This window comes from Melopsittacus undulatus, chromosome 12 (genome assembly GCF_012275295.1).
Source record: "Melopsittacus undulatus isolate bMelUnd1 chromosome 12, bMelUnd1.mat.Z, whole genome shotgun sequence".
Lineage (NCBI taxonomy): Eukaryota > Metazoa > Chordata > Aves > Psittaciformes > Psittaculidae > Melopsittacus > Melopsittacus undulatus.
In genome coordinates, this window is record NC_047538.1 from 17705653 (window position 1) to 17733349 (window position 27697).

Consider the following 27697-nt stretch of genomic DNA (forward strand, 5'->3'; position numbering starts at 1 on the left):
TGTACTAATTTTTCTACAAGTATGGCCAGCGCTACTTGGGTTGGGACATTTAAATTAAGTCTGGTGCTCTTCCTTGCGTCTTTCCATAAAAGGGTAGTCTTCAGACTTCCTTAGCAGATACTTGGCAGTCATGGGAAAATAAAGGCCGTTTTGAGGGTGTATGGCTTTTATGAGACTTTGTAGACAAAATCCCCTTGGCTTCATAAGGTTCTTCTCTAGTATTTAGAGTGGGAAAAAAAGAGACATTCCTAGAAGCTGTTGTGTGTTCTTAGGAACTAACCTTGTGAATTTTTCATTTTTAACTCTTGTTTGGTTTTTTTTTTCCAGAGTGCAAATATAAAAGGAAAGGGGCTTTTTTTTTTTTTTGCTTAGTTTCCAGTGAGTTAAGTTTTAATAGGTCTGATTCTTCCACATTCTGTTGTTCAAGCCCAGGGACAGCAGTGAAATTGTCTAGGATGAACAAGAGAACCCCATTTGAAATTGTTTCTTATTCTGGAGGTAAAGTTAGGCCAGATTTTAAATGTAGCCATTTTTGTCTGTACTCATGTGTTTGTGATCCCCAAAACAGACAATCAGATTACCAAGATTCAGGAGGTTTCAGGAGGAATGTGCTTCATGCACAATGGATCTGTTTCTCTTCTTGCCAAGGCATTGCTCAATGATGCTATGTTGTTTTTTTTTAATCCAACTATGACTCTACATATATAGAATCAACATGAATTTTCATGTATTTATTAGGCATCTTCTGACCTTTTATTAAAGTCTCCTGTCCAGAATACACAGAAACTAACTGCTACTTTTTTATGATACAGCTTGCCCAAAAATCTGTTCTTCCAATGTATTGCAGATATTAGAATTCATTGAAACTGCATTAATTTTTAAGCTGCTTTAAGAAATATCTCCAATTGTGGTCCCAGATAAAAGCAGTCCCACAGCATGGGAAAGAGCCTTAAAGGATCAGCTCCTGTTATTTCATGCACTTTTTCATAAAGAGACAGGAGTTGGTGGCACCCACTACAGGTTTTACTGAGCAGGGAGATGTTACATTGCGCAAGTAGCCAAAAAAATAGAGAACAGAGGGCTCTGAAGGCAGCAATAAGTCCATTTAGGAAGACAGATCCATTTTGCATAGCTATTTCTGACGCAGAAGCTATAGTTAGACATACATTGAGGGGTATGGGTATAGTCTTATTCTGCTGGGCAGTGAGGTATCTGATGAGTAGGCTGTATCTAGTTATTAGCACCATCTGGAGCCATAGATGTGTATATGAGGCAATTACAACTAGTGCACAGTTTTCTGTCCTATGTATTAAGGACTCAAGGTAGATTTTACATACCCTGTTTAACAAGTGGAAAAAATAAGGGAGCTGAATAGCTTCCAGCATCTTGATATTTCTGGGATTTTTGATAATGCATGTTCCTATCCTGATTATTATCCTGTTTGCATGCAAAGCAAGGGCTATGTTGTCCAAAAATCTTTTTCCACATTTTGTATGTAGTGAAACTAATTTAATAATAAAGCCTGAAAAATCCAGGAGGTATGAGACGAAACAGCAGTTTCTTTTGAATGAATAATCACAGTTGGACCAGTTATTTATAGGCTTGGCACTGGTGGGCTGATATGGCAAGCACATTAACAGCAAACAGAAGGAGCTAAATTGGCTAAAGGTTTCTGAACGGGGATGACTTTTCTGTTTTATATGTGAGAAAGGTTCCAAGAATAAAAAATGTGCCCTTTTTCAGCTTGGGGACTGCTGTAAGCAGGGCTGGTTGTAATTAATCTTTTATATGATGACTTGTATATTTCCCTGCTGTCAATGTGCTTAAGCTGTCCCGCTGTAAATTACAGTGATGCAGAGAAAATTAATCATATCGGACTAAGGAGAACACCAGAAAAACCCTCCGATGATATGTTTTGGAGCTTATTCTCCTCTGCAATATGAGCAAAGAAGTTCCACTCATAATTCCTGTGGCATGTGTCTGGGAAGCTTACAATGCAGTAGCAAAACACTGCTGTCCAGAATTCTGCAGAACTGGAGAGGAAATGCTGAACCTACATATATCCATGGTCTGAAAAAATTAGAGCATAGATTCACTATGTTAATGAGAGAGAGAGAAAGGAGAAAGGATTCTTCATATTTGATTGTGTCAGCAATGCCCTAGCTCTCTGCTTTGCTGTAACTTCTGCTGATGCTGCAAGTATAATTAGGTTCAGTTTACAACATCCTGCTTGTTTTCATGTCATCTGGGGAATAAACTAACAGTAAAATGGAAAAAATGTGCAAGTATTTTTTTATTACACTTTATTAGTCCCTCTTGCAACATTGATGGAATTGTTTTAACTTGTCCTTCCTCACCACTGGGCCTGGTTTTCACTTGAGTCGAGACAAGAGTGTTCAGCCTCTTGTAAGGCTGCCTCCCTGGGTCCTTTAAATGTGCAATATAAGCTGTCATCTTCTTTTTATTTTTAAGTAGAGGTGGGTTGTCGTCTGTTTTTCAGAAACTGAAGAGATGGCCCTGGGATCAAACTGTGTGTTTTGGTACCGGTGTAAATGAGGAGCTCATAAGAAATGTGAAGCAGGTGTTCTTGGAACTTTGTCCTGCGAAAAGCCAAATCACTTCCCTTCATTTCCAAATGAATATCCTGCCAACTAAATTACTAGCATTTCAGCTACTTTCTTAGAAGATAAATGCATGGCTTGATTCTACTTTACAGTACATGACAAAGTCCCCAAGGGAAATAGAAGGGTTCCAACAGCAGCTTTTAGTGCTGGGCATGTTAAGCAGCATGTCAGATAACTCGTCTGAAGCTGTCAAAGAACACAGGTGGATTTTTTTTTTTACTAGGGCAAACTTTAGCTTTTATTTGATTTATTTATTAAAATACCTTCACTTTCTACATTATATTCCATTACATATTGTTGACTTAAGCAGTTTGCTGCAAGGCTGGGAACTAGTAGGCTTAGCAGCTTATATGCACTGCAGTCTACCTACCTTAGTCTTTTTCTAGAAGGATTTCTAACAGTATGAGAAAATAACTCACTGCTTCTTATTAGTTGGCAATGTTTCTGCTTGAGAACAATACTTACGTGTGTTTTGGTCACTGCCAGGTCATGAAAGTCCTTCTGGAAGTCGTTGTGTGATTTCAGAGTTTATACGACCCCTTCAAATATCTGGAGACAAACCAGAACAATTGTCTGTCAAACCTACATTCCTGTCCAAGTCAAGATCTGGTACCCCAAGATGCAGATTTGATTCAGACGTGAGTCTTTGTCCTTTAAAATTTGTTACTGAAAATTTATGTTATGGGGCCAAGACTTCTCCACTCCAGGGGACCAGTGCAGGTTGGTCCACCTGCTTTTAGAAGATCAAGGCATGAATGTTCTGATTTTCTGAGACAGCTTGGTTACCATGGGAATTAACTTGGTTAACCAGTGGGAATTAATCTGATATTTTCAAAGAAGTCTTAGCTGATATCCTAGTTGCACAGCATTAAAAAATGGGTGTGAGAGAGCCTTGAGATTCTGTGAAAACCTCAGCCTCCAGTGATGCATTCATTGTACTGCTTCTGTGCATAGTAAGTCAGCATTTCCGTTTGCATTTCTTCTTGTGTATGTCTGTGTTATGCAGCTATATCATTATTTTATCTGCCAAAAGGTGTGATTTTGATACAGCCTGGACAGGTGAAAGAGAAATCCCATGCAGTGCCCTGTCCAGGCAGGTATGCTCTGACAGTGAAGTAGCTCATTCTGCAGGACTTCTTTCTAGCAGTCTCCTGAACTGATATTGAGCCTATAACCTGGAACTGCAAATTGCAGGATGTGACCAGGCAGCTATAAGGAAATGTTCTTCAGATTTTACTCTCTACGTTGCTGTCTAAATCCCGTCCTTAATCCTTATGAAAGTAAATAAATTGAAACTGTGTGCATACTTTATTTTATATTCATTGCCACTGAACCTGTGGAAGTTGCTAAATGTTTTAAAATGGATCACAAGCCTGAGTATGGTGTGGGATATTTTTGTACAGTAGGAATTCCATGGGCATATGTAAGGAGAATCCACAAATAAATATACGTGTATATTTATGTTTAGCAGCATATCTGAGAAGTGGGAACATTCACTGCTTTTTGAAGAGGCCACAGAAAAAGCATCCCAAAGTAGTCAAACCAGAAAAAGCAGCTTAACAATGTTTTAGGGAGGCAAAACTAACAGCAAGAAATAGAAGTGCACATCAAATTTAACTCCCTCTTTCTATTATTTTTGAGTTATCTCACAGAGAACGTCAAGCCATCTTTTGCAGGATTGTTCATCATGTGTCTTCTAGAGTGTAATTATATGATACATACTTACATTATGTGAGCTCACAGAAATTAAGCTCCATTCTTTCAGGGGTATCCAGGACCCAGGGGAAGAGTGTATGAATAAAATCCAAAAATGGAGCATAATGCTGTGAAGTGTGAAATAAAAGCAATTGGCACTCTGTGAAAATACATCTGCAACTTCCCTGATTGTTACTAGTTACAAAGTCTTCTAGAATAAGCATTATTGGGTTAGTTAGGAGCTTTATGACATGCCTGCATAAAGTTTTCAGAATGATAACAATTGAAAATGTGTCTGCATTCCCAAATGCTACACAGAGGGGAGTACCTGTTAGCTGACTATTGCTGTCTCATCACTGGAAGTGGAGTGTTAGCAGAATAGTGTGTGATGTGCTAACCTAACAGGAACAATGACTTGACTCAATAATTTTGTGGTGCACTTTTCTTCCATACAAAACCAGGGAGGGACCAGTGTAGGCCTGAAAGTTGCATTTCAATATTCACATTTTCCAGATCATGAAATTATATTCAATTTTTCTCTTATTTGATCCCACTGTTAAAACTGGTATTTCTGTCTTGAAGTTCTCTCAAGTGCAGGTGAAAAGTTGTTCATTTTTCCTGAAAGAGTTCACAGCATACTGTAAAATGAGGAAAGTGCATCTCTCACTGTAAAAACTCTACTGGGCTTGAAGCATAACAGAAAGCATCGCTATTTTACCTAGAGATACCTAGCACAGAGCTAGAATAGGTAGAGTCTGTGTTGATTCAGCATTACAATTTAATCTCCAGGATTTGTAGACTGGATTTCTAATGGAATAAATGTGTGGCCTTGCAGAATTGAATTAAATGTGATGGTAAATTCAGAGGAAATACATTACTTCTTTCAGTTAGTGGAAAGATGGAATTCAGCAGATGCCGCTGAGGATTGGACTGCCAAGGGGGGTATATCTTATGTGATTCTCATGTTTCAAAATGTTTGGAAGTTGACACTTGCACCAGCTCTAAACTCAGCATTTGTCTTAAGTACTTAGTCACTGGTTTGAGGTTTCCACTATTACTTCTGATGAAAACATTAGGGTATCACCCTAGGTTGTCCATGTGATCATGTTGCTGTATTATGCCCAGAAACACTAGGCATATCACTTACAACAGGTCATCTTGGAATAACTGAGTTTACTATACTTTAATGAAGACTTCAGTAAAAACTTAGGAGGGTGAGGAGGTCAGTAAGACTGGTATGGTAAAAACATGTCTTTAGTTGGCAGCATGAGAGGGAATGGTGTGGCCAGCATCACATCTCCTTCAACCATTTCCACTGACCTATTTAGCAAGCTTTTGAGGAAAACCACCATTCATTCTTAGGCAGGTGATCTGACTCTCTAGCAAGATGTCAAGGAATTAGCTCTATTTCTTTGCCCTGTTAGAATCTGACTTGCATTCCTTTGTAGCCTAAGCTCTTCCAAGTAAAATTAACCATGTTATAATTTAATTTATTTATTTTTAAATGTTAGATGTTTGCTGTGTGGTTTCTGTCACCCATCAGGAAAACAGTGCTTTTTGAAATACTGTTGTATTTTTTTGTTGTTGTCTTTACAGATGGATAATGATCAGAATTCCAATACCTCAAAGCAGAGATATTCTGGGAAAGTCCATCTTTGCATTGCCCGATATAGGTAACCCCCCCCCCCAGCTCATTACTTCTATAATACATGTTTGTAATATTCAGTGTTTGGTTTTGCTTCACTTTCATTCATGCACTATATTATTACCAGGAACCAATGTTATGGATGGCAGACCCCTTTCCTGTTCACAGTGGCTGCACAGTAGTGCCATTTCCATGTGTTTTTATTGTCAGAGAAAGTTTAGCATGGCACGCCTCTTTCAGCCACTCCTGTATTTCTGCCCTTCAAGGCCTAAATGAGATGAGGTGTACCTCCTGCTTCATGGAGGATATCTCAATCTGTCCTTATAAATTGCTTTTTCATCAGTGCAAGAAAGATTTGAAAGTTCCTCTTATCTTTGTTTTGCCCATTAAAATTTCAGATATGAAGTACTGTGACAATAAAATTTTCTGTGACTTAACAATTTTTTCAGGATGGATATGGATTTAAATACTTTGTAAGAAGTTTTTGTCTACAAGTACCTTGTTGTAGGTGTAAAGTCCCTGGTTTTGTCTCTGTTAAACTTGTCTCTAGTTAAACTGAAGTTAAACTTGTATAAAAGACTGTCTGATAAATGAAATATGGGTCCAGAAAAAGACCTCCACAACAGAGTTTGCTTTAATTAACTTTTTAAAAAGAAAATATTATGGCCAGTGTATTCCAAGAGTCCCAACTGAGAAATGTGTGAGTAAATTCTATAGAAAAGGATGTGGTTTTAACTGTGGAGCACTTCAGCAAATAGGTCATGTTTCATGGCACCCTGTTGGTGGTACAGTTGTAGTTCACAACACCAAACTGACCTAGACTGAACTCAGAATGTATGTTTCAGAAGGGAAGCAAAAAGATTGAACTGAGGGATCACCCTGTGCAGGCCTAGAACTGTACACCTTTCTGTGATTAATAAGCAGTTGTGTGGGGGTTGTAAGTGAACACACATTTTCCATCTGTATTCCATTGCAGTTATAACCCTTTTGATGGACCAAATGAAAATCCGGAAGCAGAGCTCCCCCTTACGGCAGGAAAGTACCTTTATGTGTATGGAGATATGGATGAAGATGGCTTTTATGAAGGTATTTTTGTTTAATCTGTGAATTCATGCTAATTCATGCAGATTAAAAGCAGTTCATCTGTCAAACACACTCCTGATTCCTTCCTTCATCTACTACCAAATAAGTTGCTAAAATTATTCCGTCATCACTGTATCAATTAACAGAGTTTCTGCACCAGCAAAGATGCTGCTTGCAGGCAAAGCTAATTATAAGATATTTTATATTGTCAGCTTTTCCTACTGGCAAGCTTTAAGTCGACAAGAAAGCTTACTGGCATTTCTGGGTTTTGCCTCACTGAGCCTTTATATTCTGAAGCTGTGAATGTTTATATGCAGTTTTCACTTATTTCTTCCTTATCTTGTCTCTTGCAAGGCACTGACATGCAAAAGGTATGCTTTTTAATGGCATTGTTTTTTCTTACCAGGGGAACTTCTAGATGGACAAAGAGGACTAGTCCCTTCAAACTTTGTGGATTTTGTTCAAGACAATGAGACCCGATTATCAAGCACATTAAGCAGTGAACAAGATCAGAATTTTATCAACCATTCAGGTCCTGTTTTGGAAGGAGATCTCTTGGAGATAAGTCCACCAAGTCATGTAGACTCTAGTGTAATCAGCAATGGCGCAGGGACTCTGGATGTGAACATTGATGAAATTGGAGAAGACATTGTGCCTTATCCTAGAAAAATCACCCTTATTAAACAACTAGCCAAAAGTGTCATTGTGGGCTGGGAGCCACCGGTAGTGCCACCCGGATGGGGAACCATTAGCAGCTACAATGTTCTGGTTGACAAAGAAGTACGGATGAACATAGCCTTGGGAAGCAGAACGAAAGCTCTTATAGAAAAGCTTAATATTTCTACTTGTACATACAGAATATCAATTCAGAGCATCACAAACAAGGGTAACTCAGATGAACTGCAGTGCACTTTGTTAGTTGGGAAGGATGTTATAGTGGCCCCCTCTAATCTTAAAGTGGACAACATAACCCAGATTTCTGCTGAGCTGTCCTGGCTCCCTACAAATAGTAATTACAGTCATGTGATCTTTCTTAATGAAGAAGAATTTGACATTGTCAAGGCTGCTAGCTACAAGTATCATTTTTTTAATTTGAAGCCCAATATGGCCTACAAGGTGAAGGTTATGGCAAAGCCCCATCAGATGCCCTGGCAGCTTCCCCTGGAGCAGCGAGAAAAAAAGGAGGCCTTTGTGGAATTTTCTACATTGCCAGCAGGTTTGATATTTTCCTCCCTACCTGAAAATGCTTGTGGTGTTTCTTTCAAAATGCTAAATAATTTAACATTGAGCTTTATGTTGGAATGCCTGTCACTTTCATGAGCAGACTGGGGATTAGTTTGCTTTATGGTATCTAAACCTAATTCTGTCCTGCATTACTGTTTTTTTGTTCTGACTGGAACATTTTGGGGAGATCACTAGGGAAAACCATGCTTAAAATCATCACAGATTACACACTGTTTTATCAGGATAATCTCCATTTGTATTTAATTTGTCCAGTTACAGTATTTCTGGTAGTAATTTATTTTCATTGGTATGAACAACACTGGGAAAAATACATTTATTACTTGTGACACATTATTTCCATGTTAGTTATGTGCCTTAAAGCACTTTTAACTGAAAATGAACACAGACATCTTAGAGAAGCAACAGTCACTTAGGGGATGTAAATGCAATTTGATTGTGAAGTTGCAATCACATTGTACAATCTGAATTTGTAAAGATAGCAAATTGTCTGTGTTTTGGAAAGTGCTTTCACATTAGAAATGTTGATAAGTGTTAACAGTTGTTTCCCAGTATTTAAGAACAGTGAAATAATGTTGAAAACTATAGCAGAAATAATGTAATGCATTTAAAGGATAATCTCACAATTTTTGTGGTGTACCTGAAAAATTTGATCATCTTTCCTTATAGATGCATCTCACCAAGGTCATCTAATCAAGGGCAAGTAGAAGACTGTATATATTCAGACTTTCAGAGCAGTGAATGTCTCTGAAGCAGGGATAGTCAAATACAAGTGACTCCTGGCAAGTGAAATTTCAACAGCATGTACCGTGCTATGGCTTAATTGACTCCCTGCTGGGATTTGATTCTAGCAAAGGGGCAGGAATTAGTTCTGGTCTCTTCCTTGGCTTGCGTGACTTATGTGTAAGGAGACATGCAGGAGAGTGATGCTGATTGAGCAGAGAGGGAGTTAAGCTTGTATGTCTACTGCTTTTGATGTTGTTTATTTATAGTTCCAGTAAAAATGTTCTCAACTCAGGCATAAACTCTTGTCTACAATCATTTCAATGAGATATGTGTAGTGCTATTACAGAATCTGCTTGGAGGGGAGTGTGTTTTAAACTTAAGATGTGTTATGTGGCAGTCAGGAGATACTGCCTACATGGTGGCTTGAACTTATTAGCTATGTTGACTTTGTTATTTGGGAAAGGAAGGCCTTTCCAGTGATGTTTTCTCAGGCCAAGCACTTCCCATGCTGTATCTCCCTCTAGTTGCTGAAGTATGCTAAAGCAATAAATGAGCAAACACAGCAACCAAGGTTTGCATTCTTCTGGCTGTTACACAGAGATGGTTACAGATGAAACCCTGCTTCTGAAGTTTTAGCATGAAACACTTCTCAAGGTTTGACTGTTAAACTAATACAACAGGATGCCTGGAAACTAATGACTTCATAATTTCTACAATATTTTTACTTTGATTTTCTGTCCAGACTAGAGCTAATTTTAGTAGGGTAATAATGTAAGTAAGGATGTATTTCAATACTAACATGTTGCAAATGCCTTAAAAGGTTAGTAGGTGTCTTTTTTTCTTCAGTGCAACTACATTGAGTCCAGTCATCCTTTAAACCAGTGTGCTGCTGGTTGAAAAGGTTAAAGTTCTGGCTTGCAGTTCACATGGCACCTTAGTATCAATGTGCTTCTGGCCCATAAATCATTACTTGGAGTCACACACAGTCCAGAGACTTTTGAAAGTGATTCCTGAGTATGTAGTGTTCATTCAGTGCAGAGATTTATACCAAAAAGTCATTTGCTGTCAGCTGCAGCAGTTTTCCACCGACAGTGCCACTCCGGAGTCTTTCTCTCCGTCCTTTTTCTGTTAACTTCTGTATTATGAGTAAGTAACAGTTATGCAGCCTGGAGGGATAAAAAATAGGTCCACAGCAAATTGCAAGTATAGACCATCTTGTAAAGAAGTTTAGCTTACTTAATGGCTGTAAGCTGAGGGCCAGTTCCTGGCTCCATAGCCTACTGACCCTATGCTTCTGTAAGTGCTTTTGAATCTGTATAGTTACTGTTCTTGTCTTTCATAGGTCCTCCAGCTCCACCTCAAGATGTTACTGTACGGGGTGGGTCCACCCCAGCAACCATACTGGTGTCCTGGAAACCACCAACTCTGACAGCAACAGGGACCTCCCATGGGGCCAATGTTACAGGCTATGGTGTTTATGCAAAAGGTCAACGGGTGAGTTCTCCTTTTGGCGTTACAGTGATCATCCACATTACGTGAATTTCAACTGACAGGTAAAGGCAACAATAAGCATGTGACAGCACTTGGTTGTGTGCAGGTTTTTCTAAGCTTTCAGTAGAACCTACTCTTGTTTGTGCATATCTTGCTCATTAGCTTCTTTTCTATAAGCACTTCAGCTTTTGGACAAAAGCTGTTGCAGCCCACTCTGTGTTAGCAGTAATTCTCTCCATGTTAAGACTTGAAAGGTTGTACTTCAGTGGGGTTGGAGGGGAGGGAATTAGGTATCTTCATGCTAATATGTTGCTTGTTTACTTCAGGTGGCAGAGGTGATCTTTCCCACAGCAGAGAACACATTGGTGGAGCTAATGCGACTAAGGAGTTTGGAAGCCAAGGAAGTTACTGTTAGAACACTGTCTGCACAAGGGGAATCAGTGGATTCTTCTGTTGCTGCCATTCCATCTGATCTACTGGTGCCTCCAACCCCTCACCCCAGAACTGCTCCCAAATCTAAGCCATTAGCAAGTGCCGGAGCCCCAGAAACCAAAGAAGAACATTTAGGTCCACATTTGAAAATGGATGAGTCATGGGAGCAGACTCGTTCGGCATCCCCTGTTCATGGACACATGCTTGAGCCCCCTGCTCCCAACTTCCACAGCCCGCTCCAGGGGAGGAGGTCTCCATCACCTAACCGAATACTCCCTCAACCTCAAGGCACGCCTGTCCCAAATACTGTTGCAAAAGCCATGGCAAGAGAAGCTGCACAACGAGTTGCAGAAAGCAGTAGGGTAAAGGCAAACTTTTTCTTTCAAAAAGGTTTTTTTTTAGGCTGGCTTTATTCATTGTGGTGTTTTCCATCAAAGAATTTTTTCATCATGTTTTAAGGACCAGCTAATTATTCTTAAACCCTGAAGATCTGTAGTTTGAGAAGAAACAGTGTGCTAGAATTCTGTGCCATCTTCCACAAATATGCTTGTAACCATAAAGGTCAGCTTTTGATTGGCATAGGAAGCCCATAACAGCACTAGAAATGTTGTCTCCAAAAGTGCAGAACCTTAGTTCTGGGCGGGGGGGTAGTAATCATCAAAGTTTGTGCTTGGATCCTTCAGGACTCAAAAGGGAGTCTTATGCTTACGTGAAAAAAGTCAACCAAGTTCAGAAGTACTTTGAAAGAGACCAAAGCAATAAAAGGCAGTTTGAAAATAGGTCCCTAAATAGGCAGCTAGACGGAAGTCCTGAGCAGACTTATTGTGAAAGCTAATCTTTTTGACAGTTCACAAAATGACAGTGCACAAAAAAGAGCCTAATAAGGGAATTTAACCAGCAGACAGAGACATGCTTGTATGCTAAACCCAGCTGAATAATTCTGGATCAGTAAGATTTGCTAAATACATCTATATGCATGTGTATATTTTTGCTCTTGTTTATCAATAAAGCAGACTGGCATAAATGTAATAGAGGGAGAAAAGGCAATTAGTTTGTTTGGCATTCTGAAGTGAAAGTTGATTTAAAAACCATATAGGGAAAGAGAATTTAAATACTTCTGGTTTTGAAAATTGCTGGCATAACATGCACTGAACCATGTTTAATTACATTAATTTTAATGATGCTTAAAATGTGTAATTCGGGTATCTGGACAGAATTTTACAGGTGGATTCACTCTAAATTAAATCAAATAGTGCCAATGATATTTGTCATGTTTAGTGAGAAATTCTTCTCTTGTAGTAGGCTGCTGCTGCAGAAGAAGCTGTGTGTCTTCTTCTTGCCCTTCATCCAGCTTGTTAGATGGCTGATGGTTATTGTCATGAGAGTAAGCAGAAGGAATCAAGTAGCTGAGAGTAAGAGTCAGAGCAGATGAAGAAGACAAAGTGTCATTCTATAGATTTTTTTGTACTGAGGTAAAAAATGCTGTTGTAGTGACTAAGCTGTCTCCTAAACCTTTGCCAAGGGGAAATAAGCATCTTTGTTAGCAGCCTCTGACTGTAGACTACTGAGAACTTTGACATAAGTGGTACAGGAAAGAAAGCTGGCAGCTGAGTTGATGCTCACATAAAAGTGTATAATTGTTTATGAGCAAGAATAATACAACAAGCAAAATTTCTTGAAAATTCAGGTTACAATCAGGAAACGAACATTGCTTTAAACCATGAGTGTGTTTAAATGTTGTGTTCTTGAGTTCTAATGTCTTACATTTGCCATTTCTTCCACTGATTGCAGGAATTGTCTGCTTCACAATTTTCTTGTTGCTTTCTAGATGGAGAGGAGGAGTGTTTTTAGTGAAAGGAGTAATGTAGCCCAGTATGCCAACTCAGATGAAGAGGAAGATGGCTATGATTCTCCTAATGTCAAAAGAAGGGGGGCTTCAGTTGATGATTTCCTGAAAGGGTCAGAACTTGGAAAGCAAGTAAGTAGCCTGGGCTTGTTACTGTCTCAGGTGTCTCACATGAAACAAGGGCTCAATGAAGTTAAATTCTTTGAAGCCTAAAAAGATTAAGCTCTGTTATCTACTAGGAGTTTCATCAAAGCTAGGTGTAGAATCTCTGTGGCTGCAAGTATGCTCAGATCTGATTAGGTTTCAAATTTAGTTTTCATGTAAGGCTGAAAGAATTCCTTGCTGCTTTAAAACACTGTGTCAAAAAATGCACTTTGAGAAATAGCACTGAAATTATGTCTGGCCAAAAAGCTACAGTGGGTTAAGTGTAACTTGATTATTAGATGTTTATTTTATAGCTTCACCTACTTGTATTGTAATTGCTCATTTGGATTATTTATGAAAAATGCTCACTTCTACCACTGGGTTTGTTAGGGAAGAAATAATTGGAGAAAACTGGAGAAATCTCATCTATTATGGCCTTCTATTAGCTTGCTAATTTCATTATAATAGCCATATGCTCCCAGTATCTTCCAGAAGGAACTGCTATTCCATGTGCTGATTCCCTGTCTAAAGTCTTTTCTTCATTAGTACGGGGGGAGGAAGGAATGCATAATTTCTAGAATTCTAATGCTTCTAGAATATCTGATTGTTCAAATATTCCTCTGCAATCTGACAGACAGGTGACTCCATTTGAAAATTTGGAAATATTAAGTTCTGTTCATGATTTGTTAGATGTTAACAGAGGCCACTCCTGTGTGAGAGAATGAAAGCTTCAAGTTTTATTAGCTGGCTGTATCATACAATGATGGTGACATCCTGCAAGAATTAAATGCTGATCACTTTTAAACTACAATGTGATGTAACAAACATCTGTGAAGAGCAGATGATACGAGAATTATCCTAGGGCCTTTACAGTTTGGTCAGCAAGTGCACTGATGCATGAAGGACCTCATGATTTAAGAATCAAGGAATTCAATCAAGACTAAAACTAGGTTGGGTGCTGTGGGTGCTGACATCCTTTTCTGTATCACCTATGGTATTAAGATTGGATTTCTTGAGTTGGGAGCACAAGTGGGTGAAAAAAATTGAAATGTGATCTCTCCACTAGAACAGACCAGCAAGCTGCATGATGTAATTTATATGTAGCTATTAGTCTGCTATGCAAACCTAGGATATGCTCTAGTCCTCACTGGTGTTAAACAAGGATTGTCAGCTTTACAGTCAGTAAAGATTTTTCTCTTTCGTCCTGTCAATTAGCCTCACTATTGCCATGGTGAAGAGTACCATACAGAGAGCAGCAGAGGTTCTGACTTGTCTGATATTATGGAAGAAGATGAGGAAGAGCTGTACTCAGAAATGCAGCTGGAGGATGGAGGAAGGCGACGAGTCAGCGTGACTTCACACAATGCACTTAAGGTAAGTAAGTGTGGCTGTAGAGAAACCTTGGGAGGACCTCCATACTTTGGTTCTTCAAACATTTCTGTTAGCTACGGATTTTGCAGACCATTAAAAATCACACTGTTTTGTAGTCCTAGAACTGGGGTGAACTTTGTTTTGATGCCATTGTTTATGATGTAAAGTAATACATGTATTTCTTTTGGGGTTTGCATTATTTGATAGCTGATCTTTTAACTAACTGACTGTTTCCCTATATGTAATTGTTGAAGTTGCAATTTCTGTTCTATACTTGGGGACCTTCCCCATGTCCACACAACAATATACTACAACATGTGCTACCCAGACAGTGAGCTGTTTCTGAGCAGGGAGTTTTATATAAACAGCCATACATACAGTAAAAGAACAACTTAGGTTTTGAATGTCTGAATAATTTGTCCCTGTTCTAGTACTAGTCCCATCTCCTCCACAGGCTTTAAAGCATGCTTGTAAGAAAGGGAGTTGGGTCAGCTTTGTTTGAGAAATGCTGTATTAGCGATTCTTGTGCTCTAAGGAATCACGAGAGACAGGAAACACCTATCAGAAATATTGCTTTAACACTGCACAGCAATGTTCATCCTGAAAGACAGCTTCAGCATAACAACTAAAGCACACTTAGGATGTTGAACCTACCCAATACAGAATATGCATTTCCCATAGTATATTAATGCATGTAAATTGTGTTTGCTTTTAATGTGTCTAGCAATTACACTAAATTGTGTTTTCATAGAAAGTTGGATGACTTGAACTATAGGGAAACTCAGAGGTTGATTTTTCATCCTGTATGCTCTTATGTAACTAAAATCTAATACTAGTTTCTCATGTATACAAGAATTTTGACCATTCTTGTAACTGTTTTCATTCAGTTCTTTGATACTATCATTTGGAATGAGACAGGTACTTCTGAAAAAGAAAAAATAATCTATTATTCTGCTAATATAAAGGTTGAACATTAAATCTTAATGCATGCCTCTTATGTCTCCTTCCTCTGGGAAAAAATGAATTATCCCTAGACTGTTCTTGTTCTTTGTGCTTCAGAAAGTATATTTACTTCTTGGTTTTACATTAGTATAGCCAATGCTGCTATTTATAGGAAAGGTTCAGGCTGTTAATTGGTGTAGTAAATCATTTCAGACCTGTTCAAGTCAGCAGGCAGACTTCTCTTATGTAGTAGTGTATGGGAAGGCTACGGGTTGGTTGACTCATTCTGCAGAAGTGGAATTCAGTATATGAATACTGCCTAGGGAGTCATGGATGTCTCAGTCTCATTTGGAGGATATGACCCACCATGCTGGTTATGATTTCTGATAGAAAATGCAGGTCAGATTCCACTCTCAAAGTGCTTGGTAATTTCCCCTTTTTCACTAGATGCAGTTTCCCTTTGCAATAGCAGTAAGTAACAAAAGAAATGAAGCCGTGTTTGCTGAATTTTCCATAATGTCAGCAGATTCCTGTTCCTCTTGCATCTGAAAGTATGCCAGCCATGCCTTGCAGCTGTAATTGAGAATTCTCTCCCAAATTAAAATAGATGCTCCAAGACAACATTTTGCATGCAGGTATATATTTGCTTTATTGGGAGGTTATTATTCAGTCCAGTGGTTCCCCAAAGCAAAGGCTGTCATGGGTGATCAAGGGAAGGTTCAACTCACTCACCTGATCTAGCATTCTAAAATGGGGGATGTTTGAGCTCCAGTTAAAACTAACCATGTTCATATTTATTGACTTTTTTCTACTTTTATGGCAGTTTGTCTCAAAAGTTTCACAAGAGTGATACATGTTTTAAAAAGGAATGAAAACAGATGAAACAAATATAAAGTAACTTTGAAAGTTCCTAGTGCCTGAAAAAGGAAGATGTCCAAAACCCAGTGAAGTTTAATATGCTCAGAGAGAGAGGTATTGCTGAAGTCTCCAAGATGATCTTGTCATTATTTATGGGTGCTGTTGTGTCCAGAGACCTACCTGATCTGGGTATTGAGTAAAGTACAAGGAGAGGTGGTCTCCATCATGTAGCCTCTATAAACCATTTCAGTCAAAACTGACACCTCCTGCATCATTTTTTGCTCTCTCAGTCCAGCAAAGACACTGCATAGGATTCTCTTGTCACACCAGCCCATGTTTGTGTAGATGAAATAGAAAAATTACAAAACATGCCTGTCATATTCTGAATTATTGTTTTAGCCAGCCTGGGATAGATTTTACCTACTTCTGGTATAGACAGAGACTTTTGCTTCTGCTAATGGGCTGATTTCATATACTGGTTTTATAAAGCAGGTATGAGATTATGAAGGTTGGATGGCAGTGCTGTCAGTGCAGGCTGCCTCTCAGGGTTCTTCTTGTGGAATCCAAGCTGTAAAAATGATGCAGGTGTTTTAGAAAGGATATCTGCAGAATAGCTCTCCTCTGGCAGGAGATTTAATATTCCCTATTCATAGGATGCTTTAGCAGATGCAAAGCAAGAAAGCTTGCTAGAGCAGAATTTTAATTCTCAGATATGGGTTCTGGTTACAAAGAAAAATCACATTGTAATTTGGCATGGGGCAAGGAACATACTAAGCATTAGTGCTGTGTTTTAATGCCATTATCATTCACCACGCTGAACCCTGTATGCAGCTTTTATTGCTTTGTTTTAAATGCATGGGTTTATTCTTGTTAAGAGCATCACTCAGTTGTTTGTACTGACTTCTCATGTTGTATCTGACATCTGGCAACTTCTTAATCATGTCTTTATTTTTCACAGATTCTCATTCAAAGCATGACATCCTTTTCACTAAATAAGCTGCATGTCTTATGTTTGCCATTGCTCTAAAACTAATTCTGTCTTTATTTTTCTTTTCTTCTCCCTTTTCCCTCCCATTTTATTTTTGTCACACACTGTTTGTTCCCTGTCTGGTTTTTAACATTACATAATTTTAAGGAGTGCGATAAGACCACTGAAGCCACTTATTTGGAACAGCCTGACTTTTCACAGCAGATACATCACAGTAAAAAGCTTTTCAGTATTCCAGAAGTAGCTGAAGAGGATGGTGAATACTCTGAACTGCTGTACAAGCAGGGTTTAGGTATGCCCTATAAAAAGAATCCCACAATAGCTAGAGACTCTAGACCACCTAGGCCCTACAATCAAGATCAGCAGCACAACTTCTGGTACCCAGCCAAGCACAGAATTTCAGGCATGGAGGATTTTGCTGCAGACGACAAAGGATGTAAATATAGCCGGTCTTTATCGAGGAGCCCAGACAGTGGACTAGACTGTGGAAGTGAAGAAGAAGAATCTCGCTTTAATTTCAGATATACTTGTGATTCAGTTTCTGCCAACGTTGCATCTAGCTGTTGTGCAGAGACTGCTAACTGTTCGTGCAGGAAAAGCATGAGGCCATTGCTTGCTCGCAGGAAAACCTTAACCAGACAAACCAGCATCGAAGAGGATTTTGGTGACCTGGGTCCTTCCTTTGTAGAGCCCAGAAGTGAACAGGTCAAGCCCAGTTATGAGAAAAAGTATGAGACTCAGAAATGCACTAGAACAGATAATTTGTCTAACGAAGATGTTCAGGGAGGCTGGAAGACCGACTTAAAAATGGCTGACTCTAGGGCAGCTGGTCCACTTGCAAAGCCATCCCACAGAGATGCAGAAGACTCTCTGGTGTGTGAAATAAATCTTCCTTCTAACATCTGCTTGCCAAATCAGTCTGGTTTCTTTCTTTTTTCTTTTTTCTCCTTTTTTTTCCTTACTCAGTTAATTTTTAGAGTCCATCTTTTGGGCCTCTCTGCTACACTTTTTCCTCTTTTTTGTTTCCCCCCTCCCCATTCATTATTATAATTTATTATTCCACGTTTTTCTTTCCAGTCCTCTTTTGTGTCATGCTGCAATCATTTTAATTTGCTTTACAATGATTTTCCCACAGAACAAATTACAATAATGGCTGCTTTTATTAAAGGACAACTGAATCTAAATTTTAATTAAGGGTTAGCTGAACTATAATTCTTCCAAAAGACTGTTTTTCTTTATTTTGCCCATCTAAATGTTGCTTTTTTAAAAAAAAGCTTCATTTTAACTGGAAAAATGTTTCATCAGTCATTTTTATTTGATTTTTTAATGTCAAGGATGTCATTTCATCATGTTGTTTTTATTCACCTCATTCCCAGAATTTTCAGGATATGCTCTTTATCATGAAACATCTCTGGACAAGAATCAAGATTCTCCCCCCAGTGTGACAGTGACCCAGATTTATGGAGTCACAGGTTTCATCATATTTCCATTTTCTACCTTATCTGCACTGTCACTACTTTGCCTTCCTTTTTAGACCATCTCTTCTTGCCTTTGAAGTTGCAGACTGCATCTCTGCATGAGAATGCAGGCAAACAGCTTCTTCCAAAGGGAGAGGCCAGGGCCATTCCATATCTTTCAAGGATGCCTCTGTGTGATCTTGCGTATTTGCATTTCTGTCCATTAATCTATAGAAGAGTCTCCACGCTTTGATAGATGCATCCTTAGGCTTCCCTGCACCCTAAAGACCAAAGCAAGTTCTTTACCCTCTCAGTCTGCAACAGTGGAAACCTCTAATGTGTAGAAACCAGCTGCCTGCTCTTCTAGCCTAGCAGTTTATGCTGAAATGATCCTTACAAATTTCGCCCACTGAAATTGGTGCCCAAGCTGTATTAATCTCAATGACTGCATGATAAATGCTCTGGAGAGCATTAAAATAGTACCATTCGGTTATTAAAATAGCAACACTTTCTGCAAGGGTAGTGAACAGAAAGAGCCAGCTGTGATGTGAGATGAAGTGTCTACACTCCCTTCTACATATTTCAATGACCTTTAAAAGGCTTTAACAACTGAAGGCCATTATAGCAAAGCAGTGTGCTCAAAGAACAGAAGGATGTACACTTGTTCCCATGCTGCAAACTGGACAAAGCTGTATAGCTGAATGCAAAGAAAGGCTTGCCTTTCAGTGCAGGCCCATCTCCACAGCTCTCATGACTGATTGTACCGCTCTTCAGGAGATTGTAACATCATCTTAGCAGCAACAACAAAGGCAAAAGAATATGTCAAAAATTATTCTTTTCTTTTCTTTTTGTTCTGATGTGTGACTGCTGGTTACAAAACTCTGCCATAAATCAAGGAACCATTTTTTCTTTTGCAGGTTTGCAAGGCAACAGTATTTACTTTTCAGCTAACCTTTCAGTTAAAAACTAAGTTTAGTTGCCTTTAGAGCTTATGCTTCCAAATGTGATTGACCTGATTAATGTCCGACCATGTAACCATAATATTGCCATGCATGTAACTTACAAACCTGTTTTTTTCTGTTGTTGTCTTTTAGCTTTTAGGTAATCCATCATCTGCAGGACGGCCTGAAAGGGTGGAGCATGCAGGGCGAAGGTCCTCTCATGGCAGTGCAGTGCCACAAAGGTCTCGACCAATGTTGGTCCCTTCCATTGGTTAGTTGGACAGATTGGTACATTTCTGTTCTTTGCAGCTCAGAGCTGGGAAGGTGGTCCTTAAAATAGAAACATCAGACACTTGTCTTGAACCAGGGTTCCTCTTAGTTTAAATGGGATGAAATGGAATGAAAACCATCTCCATCTAAATATGAGTGTTCTGGGATCTCACAGGGGGCTGAATCAGTAGCCATTGACATCACTGGGAGGCTTTTCATTGAATTTAGTGAGTAGTGGAACTTTTCTAAGTTTGGTTAAACTTAGATACTGTTAGATTTTACCTAAGAAGAAGTTTGTAGGCAGGCTGCTATAGGGTCAGTAAAATAAATGTACCCATTCAGCCATCCATTCAGCCATCCATCTTTCCATTCATCAACCATCATTTTGCATTCACTTTCCATTTTCTTGACTACTTTTTGGAATTTAAATGGGAAAATGGAAGCTGTTAAATGTAACAAGTTTCTGGAACTTCCATATATTTACAAGATTTGGTATTTCTTACAGAACCATCCCTATTCTGGTTTACTCATGACTTAAACTATATGCTGGTGTATACCAGAAAATCCGAAAAGTAGTGCAGAAGAGATAATGGAATCAAGACACTGTGAACAAATACTTATCTGTTAAAACTTGCTCTCTGTACTGACAAATAAGAAACATTCACACTGAAAACCAGGAAACACATGCAAAAACCAATGCAGGGAGAGTTCTGTGAGCTATTAGCAGAACTTTACTCCAAGAAGAGGTAAAGTGGATCTGGTTCCCGTACCTAACCTGAACTTTAATTTGTGAATACTGTAGCCAATGTCAGGAAATTCTCAGCTGACATTTCTGTGAATAAGAGACATCACAAATGGGAACTATCAGAAGGGAAGAAATTGCTCATTAAGTAATGCTTTCATTTTTTAATATTGAGTATTTTTCTCTTTCCATAGAATCCTCCTAAAATGCCTGTACTGTAAATTAAAAGCAAAATCCTACTAGTGGGCACAATTATTTGGTATCTAGTAAATAATAGTAATAAATATTATTGAAACTATAGATCAGAACACACACAGCTGTAATGCACGAAGCTGTCTTAGTGTCTTCAGTGTAGCACAAGTGTTCAGAGGCTGATCGTCATCCCACACTCTGGTATAAACCAGGATAATCTTCACAGATATCAAGGAATTACTCTGCTATGAAATAGGGGAGAGTCAGTTCCTGGCTGGCTGTTGAGCATCTGGTGACAGGTTATTGTTAGGTGAACCAAGTAGCTTTTGGATGCTGCTGTGAAGAACGTTAGATTTTCGTGTCCCATTTCTCTGAAATCAGCCTTTTTTTTCCTCAGGAATAAAAAATTCTGGTTTATGTTTGTAATACTTAAAGCAAGTTTTGTATCTAAGTTCTTTCTATTATTTGCTAGAACATTTTTTTATGAATAGCAAGTGAACAGGTTTGAATTAACCCTTTGGGTTCCTTTTAATGTTCATTTTATTTAGAAAGGGAGGTGTTTAAATTTACTGAGGCTCACTTTATATCAACAAAGTCATGACATGGAAACCGCTAAGTTCTGACCTCGCTGCTCAGTAGCTCAATAGCAACAGCTTAGGAATGAGAGAAATTAATTACTGTGCTCAGACAGATAAATAGAAAAAAATATCAGATTTTATTTCATACAGTGGAACTTCAAGAACGATTCCATGTATTTTGTATTTTGTACAACCCATTGATCCTCTTTGGGGAAGTTCCATAAGGAATAAGTAAAATTTTGTCTAATGCCTGTAACAAGCAAACCAGTGAGCAATAGGTACAGTAGCTAACAAATAAAATGGTTTGCTGTGAAGCTGTTGAAAGGCCTTATGTGGTTTAGAGTCTGATTCCTGATTTCTGTCTGAAAGGCTAGTGATTAAAATTGCTGAAAGGTCTGTATGCAATACTTCTCACTTTCAGCATCATACTGTATGAAATCACTTTGAGAATAAGTGAAGCAAATGTAAACACTTGATAAAACTCTGCACAAAAGTTGCTTCCTGTAAGCCTGCTGAGAAAGAAAAACCCTGGAAGATGAGAGATGTGTCAAAAGTTCCAACAATGTGGTAAAACTAAGGCACACAAAAGCACATAGTAGTGCATTGTAGAAACTTGAACCCACTGTTCAGAACTGCCACTGACAGAAGAAGTTAACCCTGAATGGGGGCCGCAAGTGTGGTTTTTGGAGAAGGAAGGTATTATAATTGCATCATTGTAATATGTAGTTCCACAAATTGCAAAGCAGAGTAAAATAAAGGGAAAGGAGGAAGTAGATACAACTGAGCCAAAGTTAAAACTGCTTAAATACATGAAACTGGTGTTGGTCTCAGCATACAGCTTAAAACCACAGCTTCCAAATTTCTTGGCTTATTCCTTTCCATGCATGCCTGGAGTTTTAGCTGTGTTGTTCAACAAAGGGGTCACCTTTGATGGGAAGTTCTTAGGGCAGCTCTGGGAAGTTTAATTAGTGGGAAAGACTTTCAAAATGTAATGTTCTTAGGATTCAGTGATAAAACCTTTCTCCATAATGTTCCAGAACTTATATTCTTTGAGGTAATTTCTCCATTAAGCTGTAAATACTTGAGTATCTTCTTGAAGGTAGGATTTAAGTAAATGAATTAAATTTTGGTTTTAGGTTGATACTTTAGAAGGTGAAGCACAGTTTACAGTGCTCTTGGCCTTGCAGATCTGGCAGGTAGGATTGTTTAAACCTCGTAATAGATGATGATTCCTATCCAACAACTTAACAAACAATATTTACAGTGTGTGAACTTTCAAAAGCACAAAATTCAGATGCTTTAAAAAGAGAAGATGCACATTTCTCTGATACCCCTGCTGAAGATGGATTTCTAGAGACTGAGACATCTGGCAAAGCTTATGCAGTGTTTATCTGTCCTACTATATGCAAATCAGAAACCAAAGGTAGGCAAAGCCTGCACGCAGGAGCCTCCGCAAAGGCAACTCTACAATATGTTTTAATAGATCATTCCCTTTTTCTCCATAGAAATTACAATGGACAGTAACAGTGAAGGCGGTCGGTCTCGGTCAGGTAGTGAGGGAAATATTTCACCTGTAGAAGAAGAAGCTTATTATCGCAGCATTGGTGGACACAAGAAATGGCCTCAGCAGCGTACCATGGCCTCTGAATCTAGATACGGTATGCCGAACGTTATTCCTCCTTTGACAGACACATTGTAGAGCTGCGTGTTAACAAGTGTGGGTTCTGTATGACAACATTGCATGCAATGCAGAATGCCAGGGGAACCTAGCTCTTGAGTCCTGTCTGCTCCCAGGTAAGTTTCTCCAGCTCAGCTGTAAGGGACAAACAGCCCTTAGTCCTCTGTCCTGACACTGCTGTGCAGCCTTTCCATACCTGACCAAGCCCAAGCCCAGTGCATTGCATGAACCTCTGTGAAGCTATGCTGCTACTAACGCCAGTCAGTATGTACTGTACACACCTGAACAGCATCCATCCATATGACCACATTTCCTCTTGATTCATACAGCCCGGGCAGGGACAAACAGTAGCTGGTATATCACAACCCAATGCCCTGTAATAGGAAGCAGTTCAAATGTTGTTCTGATTCATAGCTTTGGGCTAAATGAATGTTTGGGATCTTTTCAGTGACCACACAGGACTTTGGCTGTGTAACTTGAAGACAAAAATTATTTTTAGGGATAATTACATCATAATTACAAACTTGTGTTACATAACTAAGGCAATTATACCTACTACTGATAGTATTTGTTGCTTCATCAACATAGAAATCATCACATGATCAACATCTCAGTTTTCATAGTTCATAACACAGTAAATTGAAGTGAAACAGTTAACCCATAAAAGCAACCCAGGCCATATATAGAATTTAGAAACACATAAGGCATTAGGGGTTTTTTTTGTTGGTATCTGCAGTGAAACAAAAGGGTCCTAAAATTCTAGTGTAATCATAATTTAATGTTGAGTTTTAAATGAATCTGACTGACTTGCAACTAGCTTGTGTATGTTGGTGTATATGTGGTAAATTTAATGCAGCTGTGGTTGTGACTGTGCATCAGTTGGGAATCTGGCTGCCTGCATCCCGAGACTGAATAGTTACATACATGATTCTGTGTGTACATGTATGATACACAGCTTTGCCTCTTGAAAGCATTAGATAGGTGTCTGATGAGCTAATCAAGAGATAGCTTTCTGGTTCACTGAAGCAAACGTGACTGAGTCAGATTGTTACAGGCAGTGGTTTTATCAGAGACACCTTTGGCTACAATTGATATTTGCAGCAAACCCCCAGTAACTACACTTGGGGTTGGATGCACAAATTGGTATTTTTAATTTACAAAACACCCCTCAACCCACCTGCTGGGGCTGAGTATGACTGTCACCTGACTGTGGGAGGAGAGCAGAACAGGGAAGAATCCCATCCTTCGTGTCCCATTGCTTTGTGTCCCATACACATCCTTCTCTGACACTTCCTTTCTGTGCTTTGTGCCTGTGTAAAGCTTCTTGGCTGGAATTTTTCCCTGCCCTTTTGCTGTTCTGCACTTTTTCCCTGTTCACACTCTTTCTTGCACTCTGGACCCAAGAGTTCATAACTGTTCCCTTAAAGCTGTGACCCTCTAAATTTTTTTCCTGGTAGTTTAAAAGTATCCAATGTTAAATGCATCTGATGTAGAGGCAACAAGAGGAATTTTACTTAAAATGTTCCATATTGGAATGTTTGAACTACTACCAAAAAATGGGAGAGTTCCATTTGTAAGAGGGGATTACAGTAAAAATTGTGTTAGTATGAAAATTGGTTGGGAAGACTGATACAGTTGAACTACATTTCCATCATAATTCACAACATCACTTTCTCAATTGGTTCATTGTGAGGGATCTTGTGAACTGGATGATAAGTGTTGACTGAGCAAAGAACAAAAGTAGGTGACTCGCTGAAGTGAGTGGGATGTGCACTGTAAGCCAAGTATTTTACAAGTGGCTTGTGTTTTGAAGGGCTTTATGTCTGGGGACTTCATGTGTCTTGAAAGAGCCTTATTTTTGGGAAGGTGCTGCCACGTGCTCTTTCAAATAAAACTAAAAGCCTTTGAAACCTGTCAGTCAAACACTGTTTGCCGTTTGGGCCTCATTTTCTAGTTCAGTTTTACCACAGTCCATCCTTAAGTACGTTGTTGAATCATGGACATTCTCCAAGTCATTTGAAAAATGTGAAAGATATGAGCCAAAATGCCAGTTCTTTTTTTATGCCCTAATTGATTTGGTGCCATATTCCAGTGCAGTGTCAAGTGCAGCATCATTCGGGGATGATCTTTCCTCAGGAGCCTCTTAATGCTTTGAAATACAGCCATAGCTAACTATTTCTCGTGGATTTTAACACATCTTGTAAGTGTTTGGGTTGGTCTGGGGCACTGCTGGCTATGTTAACTATTGACTGTGTTTAAACAAAATCATAAGCAGTGTAGCTCCAACACTGAAGTAATAACTACTGAAACGTATTTCTTTTTGCCTGTCTGGAGAGAAGAGGTTATAACCATGTTTTAAACCTGGTACCTAAAACATGGTCTGTCAACACAGCTGGAATGGGTGTTCTTGTGTCCATGAAGAGCAGAAGCAGCTGTGCTGGAAATCAGGTGGATCCAAAGCATGGTTCTTTTTGCAGTAATGATAAAGCCTATCAGACTCCTCATATCACTCTTAACATGCTTCATTAATTTATGGCAAGCTCTAGTAAACCTAACAGAAATGGCTTTCTTACCTGAGCTGCATTCACATGTGTAAATGTCAGCGTGGTGTCAGAGATCAACACCACATTCAGTGCATGCTCATCATTACATGCTTTTTAGAAAAATAACATGCAAATTCAAAACCCAACATTGAGCTTAATAGGACGTGCAGTGAGGTACTGGGGTTTCACTGAAATGCCAAGCGTTTTTAACTGGAATAGGTCAAAGCTGAGGCCAGCTTGTTCTGAACTGTTCTTCTCTGGATTTACTTCCATAGATGGCTATGGTGGTCATGACCATCTTTCTCCAGATATGTATGAAGAATCAGAAACAGATCCTGGCACAGAAGATCTTTCTACTCGAATATTTGTTGCACTCTTTGACTACGATCCACTGACAATGTCCCCAAATCCTGATGCTGCGGAAGAGGAGCTGCCATTTAAAGAAGGACAGATCATTAAGGTGGGATCTAAACCCAAAGGAAAGGAAGGATCTTGTTTTACAAGCAGGCGTCCTTTGTTCCTTGTGGAGAAAGCAACTTGTGTGACTAGAGACTAAGGGGTTTATTCCTCCAGAGGTTCAGGCTGTAAATCTGAGTGGATCTGGAACCTAATATCTAATGCTAGTGGTTTAAAAATAATTACGGAATGGGCAAAAATCTCAGTGTTGCTATAGTTAGGGACAGCCTCAATTAGAGAATTAGGTGCCAAGAACAAAATTGTGACTCTGAAGCCCATTATGCCCATTGCCACAAGTCCTGCAGGAAGAACTGCTTCAGAGAGGATGTCTTTCTTGCAGAGGTAGCACAAAAGTATTTAGTGTTGCACCTTCATACGTACCGGAGCTGCTGTAGTTTTTAAATGGTAAGCACTCCTAGTTGAATTAATGGAAGTACAGAAGTTAGATGTTTATCTTTCCCAGTCTTCAGAAGCTGGGAAAACCACCCCCTTTCCTGACTGTGATGTCAAACACACAAGCTGCCCTGAAACTGGGCATGGAAGAGAACTCTGCTCTGTTTCAGGTGGCAGGGACAGTGTTCTAGCCATTCCTCCAGCCCAGCTTGCCTCATTGTATGCTTGTGCATCTGCAAGGCAAAGCTGCTCCATTTGCTGAGCTCAGTTTTAAACACCAGCAGATTCTCTGCTGTCTCAGCAAATGTAAACATCTCCTCCAGCAGCCTTTTGTGTAATTGATGTGGTGCAGGATGAGCAGAAATGAGAGCAGCAGAAGGAGCAGCTGCCGCGATCCGAAGGGGAATTGAGATTCAACTGTGCTCTGGGACAGAAGCTGTAAAAATACAGGCTCATTGGTTGCATTGCCTATTTCAAAGAGAAAATTGTAACTTGGGCTATTAAAATACTGACTGCCTTTCACTGTGTTGGATTGGATCCTAGCACAGATGTCCAGGTCACAATTTTGTAATGTTAAATACTTTGTTAGATATCTTACTTTCCTCCCTATGTCAGATAAGACTTAATGCCAAAAACATAAATCTTGTTGAAAAGGGCTTGTTTTTTGTTGCAAAAACGTTCATTTTACTCAGGTATTTTAATTATTTAATCACAAATATGTACACGTTTGGCACTGAGAAGTCTGGAGAGATCCCACATCTGATGTTAACTCAGTGCTGTTTATATCTGGGACCATGGTGGTTACTGCCTGATCTGCTTTGAAACGCTCATCACATTGCTCTGGAGATGGGTTAGTTTGGCTTTTCAAGACACCCTCTGTACATGAGCTAAGACGGGGGAGTGGGGGGGCAGCTCCCTCCCCCTGTCTCCTCTTTCCCACCCCCTGCTGGTGTTTGGGGTTCCCCCCCCCCCCTTTTTTGTGGTACTTTTTTTTGTGCGAGTTTTTTTGTGTTTGTTTGGGTTTTTGTGGTTTTTTTGGGTTGTTTGTTGGGGTTTTTTTCCGAACAGAACCACTTGATATAGGTGTGGAACAGCCTGAACTGAGTCATCAGTTTGGCCTTATGAACGGTGCTCTTGTTTAGTACAGGCCCTGACCCAGCCCTCTCTGTCATTATCAGCCTTTATGAATTGACTGCGCTTTTGGAAGCTAAGAGAAATGTGGGGTTTACCTGTTCTCTTTGATGAATTTCACACTATTTTGATAACTTAGTTGACATCAGAGAGCAGCAGAGCTTAAAGAAGTAAATCCATCGAGTGCATTAACTATCACACAGACATTTCTGATCTTATACAAGCAATT

At 39.3% G+C, this 27697-nt stretch overlaps 1 protein-coding gene across 2 annotated transcripts in view; it reads left to right on the forward strand.

Moving 5' to 3' along the window:
• The window catches only part of RIMBP2 (RIMS binding protein 2), a 124055-nt gene that overhangs the window by 89978 nt on the left and 6380 nt on the right, over nucleotides 1-27697 (forward strand). The window contains exons 6-17 of one of the 2 annotated variants that reach the window (XM_031047838.2): nucleotides 3111-3262; nucleotides 5916-5992; nucleotides 6941-7050; nucleotides 7454-8263; nucleotides 10358-10509; nucleotides 10833-11300; nucleotides 12767-12916; nucleotides 14144-14302; nucleotides 17235-17960; nucleotides 19639-19756; nucleotides 22773-22925; nucleotides 25764-25948. In XM_031047838.2, coding sequence (XP_030903698.1) covers nucleotides 3111-3262; nucleotides 5916-5992; nucleotides 6941-7050; nucleotides 7454-8263; nucleotides 10358-10509; nucleotides 10833-11300; nucleotides 12767-12916; nucleotides 14144-14302; nucleotides 17235-17960; nucleotides 19639-19756; nucleotides 22773-22925; nucleotides 25764-25948 — 3260 coding nt within the window. The remainder of the gene's footprint in view (nucleotides 1-3110; nucleotides 3263-5915; nucleotides 5993-6940; nucleotides 7051-7453; nucleotides 8264-10357; nucleotides 10510-10832; nucleotides 11301-12766; nucleotides 12917-14143; nucleotides 14303-17234; nucleotides 17961-19638; nucleotides 19757-22772; nucleotides 22926-25763; nucleotides 25949-27697) is intronic. The other variant, XM_005147721.2, reaches the window with a different exon arrangement.